The 9,447-nt window shown below is 56.0% G+C and overlaps 1 protein-coding gene across 1 annotated transcript; it reads left to right on the top strand.

The window, feature by feature from the left end:
- The first annotated feature begins 1,479 nt into the window (after positions 1 to 1,479).
- On the top strand, positions 1,480 to 4,034 carry Cd248 (CD248 molecule). The gene has a single exon (XM_008822258.2). The coding sequence runs from the start codon at positions 1,515 to 1,517 to the stop codon at positions 3,804 to 3,806; it is 2,292 nt and encodes a 763-aa protein (XP_008820480.1). The 5' UTR covers positions 1,480 to 1,514; the 3' UTR covers positions 3,807 to 4,034.
- The last annotated feature ends 5,413 nt before the right edge of the window (positions 4,035 to 9,447 follow it).

Here is a 9,447-nt window from a genome sequence, read left to right as displayed (position 1 = left end):
AGGAGGAAAGCTAGAACCCAGGACTTTGGGACCAGCCTTGGCAACATAGTGAAAATCCATCTCTTTAAAAAGTAATAAATATCCCAGGTATGTGGTGCACACCTTTAATCCCAACACTCAGAAGGTAGAGGCAGATGGATCTCTGTGAGATAGAAGCCAACCTGGTCTACATAGCAAGTTCTAGGCCAGCTGAGGCTTACAGGGAGACCCTGTCTCAAAAAGACTGCAAAAAAGAGTAAAAAGAGAATTCAGAGGCTGTGCAGGGGTTAAACCTCCATTCAGCTCTGCAGGGGCCATCCTGGGTGCCTGGCTCAGTGCACAGGCCTCCAGAGGCTTCCAAGAGCAGTGGGAGGAGGACCCTGGCCAGGCCAGGCAGCAGGCCCTGGGGGTAGGGAGGGCAATGTGATGCATGCATCATACACGCATGTGCCATTGTATACCATGTGTCCATACATGGCCTTGCACAGGTTGCCCCATAGACAGTCCTGCTCACCCTGAGCATAGCCCAGCCCCCACCCAGTTCCTAATCCCTGCACCCTGCCCTCCTGCAGCAGGAGCCCAGAGAGGCATTTCCTGTTTGGGGGCTGCCTCCTCCCCCTCTAAGTCCAGGTTCCCAGGGCCCTAGCTGTGCAAGCAGTGATGGGAGGGCCTGCACACCCCCTCCTGAGCCACCTCCTCACTCCTCACCCCTTAATGCTGGCCCCACTGGAGCCAGAAAGCTTGGGAGTGAGATGGGCTGAAGAAGGGACTCAGCAAATATGTATTTGGAGCGAGGTTGTCATTTGAGGGTTATCGATCTGGCTCCCATGCAGGGCCTGAGCAGGAATAAGAAGTGCTTCATAGGTTAGACCATGTAGCATGCCACATCATCCTGGCTTGTCCACTAAAGACACAGCATGTCAGGAGGCCTGCATGTGTGGGAGGGGTCTCCGTGGGCCACAGTGAGGCAGGGGCTTGGCTGTCTGAGATGGATAGGGTGTCAGAGAGAGTGCTGTTGCCAGGAGTGGTCAGAGGAGCCTGCACACATATGTGTGATGGGAAAGGGCTGGGCCAAGCACATTGAGCATTGGTGTATTGAGATTGGTGAATCCAGGAATCCAGATTCGGGTCTCCCTGAGTCTCTGGAAAAAGCATCCTCACCCCAGCTGCCTCAGGGGCAGGAGCATACTGGGGTTTTCAGAGGGTCTTGCGGCGGGGGGCGGGCGGTCGGTGCCTCTCAGGCAGCCGGGTCACCTTTCCCCTGACTCCCATCTTTGTGGGACCCGAAGTGGCCCGTTAACTGCGCCTCCTCCCCTCTTCTGCCCTTCGCCTCACACCCCAGAAACCCCCACCCCACTGCTTCCTGCTCGGGCAGCCCCCGGGGAGCTAGCAGGGCGCTGGCAGCGGCCCCAGCCCACTCCTTACAAGGCCTGAGCCGGCCGGGTCCGCCCCCGGCCCGCCCGCCGGAGGCTCGGGTCCCTCCCCTTGTCAAGAGCAGCCGCAGGCCCGGGCCGGGCCAGTCGGGGGGCGTCGCGATGCTGCTGCGCCTGCTGCTGGCCTGGGCGGCCGCGGTGCCCGCGCTGGGCCAGGCCCCCTGGACGCCCGAGCCCCGAGCCGCCTGCGGCCCCCGCAGCTGCTACGCGCTCTTCCCTCGGCGCCGCACCTTCCTGGAGGCCTGGCGGGCATGCCGTGAGTTGGGGGGCGACCTGGCAACGCCGCGGACCCCGGAGGAGGCCGGACGTGTGGACAAGCTGGTGGGCGCCGGACCGGCCAGCGGGCTGCTGTGGATTGGGCTGCAGCGCCAGGCTCGGCAATGCCAGCCGCAGCGCCCACTGCGGGGCTTCACGTGGACCACTGGAGACCAGGACACGGCCTTCACCAACTGGGCCCAGCCAGCCACCGGAGGACCCTGCCCGGCCCAGCGCTGTGCAGCCCTTGAGGCCAGTGGGGAGCATCGCTGGCTCGAAGGCTCGTGCACGCTGGCTGTGGACGGCTACCTGTGCCAGTTTGGTTTCGAGGGCGCCTGCCCGGCCTTGCCGGTTGAGGTGGGCCAAGCCGGTCCAGCCGTCTACACTACGCCTTTCCACCTGGTTTCCAGCGAATTCGAGTGGCTGCCCTTTGGCTCCGTGGCTGCCGTGCAGTGCCAGGCTGGCAGGGGAACCTCTCTGCTTTGTGTGAAGCAGCTGTTGGGTGGTGTTGGTTGGTCCCACACTGGGCCCCTATGCCCAGGGACTGGCTGTGGGCCAGACAACGGGGGTTGTGAACACGAATGTGTGGAGGAGGTGGATGGTCATGTGTCCTGCCGATGCGGCGAAGGTTTCCGTCTGGCAGCAGATGGGCACAGTTGTGAAGATCCCTGTGCCCAGGCCCCCTGTGAGCACCAGTGTGAACCTGGTGGGCCACAAGGCTACAGCTGCCACTGTCGCCTAGGCTTCCGACCAGCTGAGGATGAGCCACACCGCTGCGTGGACACAGATGAGTGCCAGATTGCTGGTGTGTGCCAGCAGATGTGTGTCAACTATGTTGGTGGCTTTGAATGCTATTGCAGTGAGGGTCATGAGCTTGAAGCAGATGGGATCAGTTGTAGCCCTGCAGGAGCCATGGGAGCCCGGGCTTCCCAGGACCTTAGAGATGAGTTGCTGGATGATGGGGAAGAAGGGGAGGATGAAGAGGAGGCCTGGGAAGTCTTTGATGGTACCTGGACAGAGGAGCAGGGGATCCTATGGATGGAGCCTACACAGCCACCTGACTTCGGCTTGGCCTATAGACCCAACTTCCCGGAGGATGGAGAGCTGCAGAAACCGCACCCAGATCCTACCTGGCCACCCCCACTCAGTGCTCCCAGAGACCCCTACCACTCCTCAGTGGTCTCTGCCACTCGGCCCATGGTGATCTCTGCTATGAGACCCACACTACCTTCTGCCCATCAGACCCCTATTATCTCGGCCACACACCCACCGCTGAGCCCTGCCCATCCACCCCCCATGGTCCCTGCCACACACCCAGCTGTGCCCCCTCAGCACCAGATCCCCACAATCAAGACCGACTATTCAGACCTCCCTTTTGCCCACCAGCCCCGGATTGTCTCTGTCCCTCACCCAGCTCATCCCACTGCCTACCAACCCCCCATTATCTCAGCCAAATATCCTCAAAAGTTCCCTGTCCACCAGTCTCCTATGTTTCCAGACACCCAGACTACTGCTCATTTGCCCCGAATCCCACCTAACCTTGCCCCTGGCGATACCACCCCCAGACCCCGTCAATCTCCTCTGATCCCAGATGTTCCAGGCCATAGAACCCAGGCTCCCCAGCTTCACATTCTCTCCACTGTCCAGCCCTCTCTGTCCACCACCTCTAGGCCTCACCAAGCCCCTATGCCTTCTGACACCCAGCTCCCAGTCCTCCCTACTCCCCTGTCCTCTCAGAGCCCCACTAACCAGACCTCACCTAGCAGACCAATGCATCCCTATTCTAGAGCCCCCCAAGTCCCAAGGAAAGGAGTTCCCAGTCCCAAGTTGGTCTCATGGCTACCATCAGTGGTCCCTACAGCAGCTCCAACAGCCCTGGCAGAGGCCGGTCTGGCAGGCCGAAGCCAGAGGGATGATCGGTGGCTGCTGGTGGCACTCCTTGTGCCAACGTGTGTCTTCTTGGTGGTCCTGCTTGCACTGGGCATTGTGTACTGCACCCGCTGTGGCCCCCATGCGCCCAACAAGCGCATCACTGACTGCTATCGCTGGGTCACACATGCTGGGAGCAAGGGCCCAACAGAACCCATGCCCCTAGGAGGCAGTCTCACAGGGGTACAGACCTGCAAAACCAGTGTGTGATGGGGTACACATGCCCCCCCTCACCCCCACGGGGTAAGGGGAAAGTGACATATGTTGGACATATGGCTGAGGTTGTACCAGGGACCCATGGGGTTTACCCAGCTGGACAGAGGGCATCCTGCTGCCTGGGCCCAGCACTCATGGCAAAGGACACACCAAGGCCTCCAGGACCTCAGGGGGTGGGTGCTGGGGTCTTCTCCAATAAATGGGGTGCCAACCTCACCCAAAGCTCCTGATCGCCATTGATGCCTGAGGGAAGGGCCTGGGAGGACTCAGAAAACAAGGAATGGAACTTCCTTCCATTTCTGTAGGTAAGACCCCACTTAAGAGAGGGCATGCTTCAGAATTTTCAGGGAAACAAGCCCCAGAGGGTAGAGCTTTAAGCACTGTCACACAGCAACCCAAGAGTCTGGAGGGTTGGCAAGGGGAAAAGCCCAGATTTATTCCTCTTTTTTTTTGCGGGGGAGTCTTTTTGAGACAGGGCCTCCCTGTAGCCCCAGCTGTCCTGGAACTCACTATGTGAGTTGGCTGGCCTTGAACTCAGAGAGATCCGCCTGCTTATTCCTCTTTTTATTGAAACTTCAAGAAAGTGGGGAATGAATCTGAGGGAAAGTCTTGAGATGAAGAGCTCTTCAACTGCAGCCAGACTGTGGTTTGGGAGTCAAAGGTGGGGTGGGGCTGGGGAGTCAGGGGAGAAGGGGCATCAGTGTGAGCATCTCTGAAATGTCTTCTGAATATTTCTCCTTACCCTCATTGGCTCTCCAGAAGTCATCCAAGGATGTTGCCACCCTAGGTTGTAGATGCCCCTCCTTCATGCTCTGGGGACACTGGAGCCGAGGGGAGCTAGGATGATCTCAGGAGTAAGGCCTTTGCATTAGGGACCACACTTTAGTCGGAGCGGTGTAGCTAGGAGAGAGCCCAGCAGACCCCAGCTTGAGTGAGGGTCCAGGCTGTTCTAGGCTGGTGTTCCAGGAAGCTAGGGAGGGGCTGGTCAAAGATCACTGCCTGTGGGATAACCTCCCCCATCCTTGGCTGACTGTCCTGGGGGGGAGGGGACGGGTCGGGACCCGGGAGAGGGAGGCGCCGGTTCCATCACCTCTATAATTTTTAGCTTCAGCCTCCCAGGGCCTCTAATTAGGACGGGGCGCAGCCGCCACCCCCATCCGGGCAGGTGAGGAGGGGTGTCCCAACGCCCTTTCCCTACCCGAAGCCCCGTGGCCACCTTTTAGGCCAGGGATTGGGCCTCAGGGGACCAAGAATGGAGGGGCCGGAGCTGGGGATCGATCAGTCGGGGGTGGGGGTCGCAGAAGGGGCGGAGGAAAGGCTGCGCACCGCCCAGGTGGCCACTCTCACGTTTCCCTAACTCAAACCAGACGCCCCCGCTTCCCAGCTTTAACCTCCGAGACGCCGCCGTAGGGGAGGGGGGCGGTGGTTGATGGATGGGAGTGGAGGTCGCGGGGTTTTCCAGAAAGCCTGGGTCTGAAGAGATGCGGGAGCCTCACAAGGATTGACTGTCTGCCTTCCAGAAAGCCTGGGTCTGAAGAGATGCGGGAGCCTCACAAGGATTGACTGCTGGGACAGAGGCTTGGAGCTCTTTCCCGTGACCCCTGGCAGAGGGTCCACAGCATCCTGGGGCCAAGAAAGAGTTAAATGCGCTGCAGTCCGCAGGGGGGGAGGGTGTGGGGAAGGGGGCCCAGAGCCGGCTCTTTGTCATCCCGTAATGAGCACCAGATGCGGAGCTGCGTGCGGGCCTAAACAGTCGGCCTCCCAGGGCACAGCCCCCCTCCGCCTGCGCCTAGCCCAGGCTCCGCCTAGGCCGAAAGCTAGCTTCAGGCCCCGCCCACTAACTCTCAAGCCCCGCCTCACCCAGGCGAGGCCCAAGATTCCGTAGCTATCAGCCTGGCCCTTCCCAGCCATAAGCCACGCCTAGGGTGGGGGCTCCATAGGCCCCGCCCACCAAGGCCGCAGCCGCGCCCCTTGCCAGCTTGGAGGTTCTTGCAGCGTTTGGCCCCGCCCCTCTGTCCTATCGGACCCCCCCCAACACAGGCTCCACCCCCTTCTCCAGGGCGCATGCAAAATAGTGGAGATTTTTTGTTTTTTTTAATGTATATGTGTGTATTGCCTGCATGTAGGTAAGTACACGTGTGTCGTGCAATGCCCACGGAGGACAGAAGAGGCTGTCGGATCCCCTGGAACTGGAGTTACGGACAGTTGTTAGCTGCCCTGTGGGTGTTGGGATTCGAACCTGGGTCTTCTTCAAGAACAGTGTTCTTAACACCCAGACTAGTGGAGTTTGTAAATCCTTCCCGAAGGCTTGAACTCCGCCCAGCTTGCACGTTCTCACGCAGTCTAGGGCCCCGCCCCTTCAAGGAGTCTGCAGCTCTGCAGGGAATCCCGCCCGCCGAGATACCAACTGTTCCAGAGAGACGCCAATGCCGCCCTTCAGAGCGCGAAGTGGACCTCAAGCTCTTCTGCAGGCTCACCCCAGGGGAAGGACTCCGAGGTACCTGGTCACCTGCTCAGGCCCTTCTCCGGCCAGCCCTCAGAAGATGCTCACAAGCCCCGCCCCTTTCAAATCTCTCCTGCGGTCGAGATTGCTCAGGGGTTAAGGGCACTTGCTACCAAGCCTGACGCCAAGTTCGAACCCTGAGATCCACTTAGTGGAAGGAGAGAAGTGAGTCCCCAAGCTGTCCTCTGATCCTCACACACACACTACTGGCAAGTGTGCGCCCGCACTCCCCCTCCAGATACATACAAAATAAATAGATTAAAAGGTAATTTTTTAAAAAATGGGCTGGAGAGATGGCCCAGCAGTTAAGAGCACTGGCTGCTTTTGCAGAGGATCTGGGTTCAGTTCCCAACACCCACACGGTGGCTAACAACTGTCTGTAACGCCAGTTCCAGGGGAATCTGACGCACTCTTCTGTCCTCCAAGGGTATTGTCCTTACATGCAGGCAATACACTCATACACATAATATTAAAAAATTAATTAATTAAAAAAATAAAAGCCCTCTCTCTAGACTCTCCAGCACCCAGGGAAAGTAACCCAGCCTGCCTGTCATGCCTTGCCTCCTGCTTATGGCTAGCCGAGTCCCACATTTAGGCTCCTTTTTCCCAGATGTAAAACATGCGCGCGCGCGCACACACACACACACACACACACACACACACACACACACACACCTGAGTCGCCTGTGGTGCTCAGGGCATACACAGACCTGTTGATTCTCCAAACTCCCCATCTCTTAACTAGAATGCCCCTGAACCCAGCCCTGAGTCCTGGTGTCCAGTCAGCTGGATTTCAGTTTTCATGGGAGAGCCAGGCAGATGGCCTTAAGGAGTGGCTATCCGGCGCCACCTGGCTTTGGCCCTGCAGATTTGCATCCTCAGAGAGGCCTCACCGGTCCCTTCCCTCAAAGCATAATTGTTCAATAGTTACTTGATTTGTTAAATGGTTGTGCTACTTAAATGTCTGCCCACTCCCCAGCCCCACAAGGTAGTCTTCCTCATGTTGGGTAAGTCTGTCCCCAAGAGTACTTCATGCCAGCCACACTTTTAAGTGGCCCTGAAGATCTTTAAATTGGATGGTGGGTAACACTCTCCACAGTCCCAGTTTCAGAGGTGAAAACACAGCTGGTCTCACTTTTCCCCCACAAGTGCCCTTTCTCTCCCTGGCTCGTGGTTTGGCTGTGAAGCCTTGTGTGGAGGCTGAAGGTGGTAGTTTTTAGGGAAGTGTTGCATCATGCAGTATCTTAGGGCAGATCTCTTTCAGCCTCAAAATGACTTAAAAATACTTTCCATGGCCTGGACTGGTGGCACACACCTTTAATCCCAGCACTCAAAAGGCAGAAGCCGGTGGATCTCTGTGAGTTCGAGGCCAGCCTGGTCTACATCGTGAGTTCCAGGACAGCTGGGGCTACAGGGAGACCCTGTCTCAAAAAGACAAAAATAATCCCTGTCAGATGGGGATTATTCCCAGTGGAGAAGCCATTGACTACAAGGCTTCTGCCTGACATCTTTCCTAACTTGCATTAAAAGGCACTGGTTAAGTTTAAATGCTAACCTTGCCCATAGCCCCTCTCAGGACAACTTCAGGCCTAGGAAGTGTAGACTTTTCCGGGTAAGGCTCCAACTTGAGTGCCCTCCCTGTCACCAATGGCTGTAGCATTTGGTACAAAGTAACGGTGAAAATAGAATTTCCTGCCCAGTTCTATTCCAAGGGCTCTACAGGCTTGGCCTGTTTAAGAGCCATAAGGACTTCCATGATGCTAACGCTGTTCTCACTGTTGAACAGATGTGGAAGCTGAAGGTGTTGCCTTAGTGACCAGAGTAGAAGTTTGAGGCCAGAGCTCCAGGTGGTGGCCCATGCCTTTAATACCAACACTCAGAAAGCAGAAGCAGGTGTATCTCTGTGAATGAGAGGCCACCTTGGTCTGTTTAGGGAGTTTCAGGCAGGCTAGGACTACATAGTGAGACTGTCTCAAAAAAGGTTGACCCATAAAAAACTTTTTATAATAGCTGGGCGTGGTGGCACACGCCTTTAATCCCAGCACTCGGGAGGCAGAGGCAGGTGGATCTCTATGAGTTCAAGGCCACCCTGGTCTACATAGTGAATACCAGGACAGCTGGGGCTACAGAGAGACCCTGTCTCAAAAAGACCAAAAATAAAATTAAAAAAACCAAACACTTTTTATAGTCAGGCATGGTGGTGCAGACCCTTAGTCCCAGCACTCAGGAGGCAGAGGCAGGTGGATCTCTGTGAGTTCAAGGCCAGCTTGATCTACATAACGAGTTCCAGGTCAGCTGGGGCTACAGGGAAGCCCTGTCTGAAAAAAACCAAAAAAAAATTTTTATGTGTATGACTGTATTGCCTGCATGTATGTAAGTGCACCCATGTTGTGCAGTGCCCTTATAGGTCAGAAGAGGGTGTCAGATCCCCTGGAACTGGAGTTACAGATGGTTGTTAGCTGCCATGTGGGTGATGGGAATCAAACCTGGTCCTCTTCAAAAGTAGCCAGTGCTCTTAACCACTGAACCATCTCTCCAACGCCTAAATTTTTTTTTTTTTGTCTTTTTTGAGACAGGCTCTCCCTATAGCCCCAGCTGTCCTGGAATAACCCCTAAATTTTTTAAAAATTCTCTTCTGCCTATATTGTGTGTGTGTGTGTGTGTGTGTGTGTGTGTGTGTGTATGCATGTATACACATGAGAATATGCATGTCATAGCTTAGGTGTAGAGGTCAGAGAACAACTTGTGGGAGTCAGTCCTTTTACCATGATGGTTCCAGGGTTTGATCTCAGGTCACAAAGCCTGGCAGCAAGTGCCTTTACCTTATGAGGTATTTTGCTGGCCCAGATCATGTAATCTTTACCCCCACAGTCGAAGTCAAGCCTGATCAGATAGCCAAGTCTCTAACTAGAAAAATGCCTTCTTCCCAGAAACTAGCTTAAAATTATTTTCATGTATTTGTGGGAGGTGTATGCCTGTCCCTGTGAATGCCCAGGTGTGATGGTTAATATCGATTGTAAAGAGACAAGAGAGTAGGTTCAGTGCTTAAGAGTGCTGGCCGCTTTTCCAGAGGACATGAGTTCATTTCCCAGTATCCATACGAGGGCTAATAACAATCCTTAACTCCAGTTC

This window comes from Nannospalax galili, unplaced genomic scaffold, assembly GCF_000622305.1.
Source record: "Nannospalax galili isolate Female #2095 unplaced genomic scaffold, S.galili_v1.0 scaffold1328, whole genome shotgun sequence".
Taxonomy (NCBI): domain Eukaryota; kingdom Metazoa; phylum Chordata; class Mammalia; order Rodentia; family Spalacidae; genus Nannospalax; species Nannospalax galili.
Note: the sequence above shows the minus strand (reverse complement) of the source record. Positions and strands in the feature narration are given on the sequence as shown.

Coding starts and splice junctions, on each gene's coding strand:
- Cd248 (XM_008822258.2), top strand. CDS start 1,515: ATGCTGCTGCGCCTGCTGCTGGCCTGGGCGGCCGCGGTGCCCGCGCTG.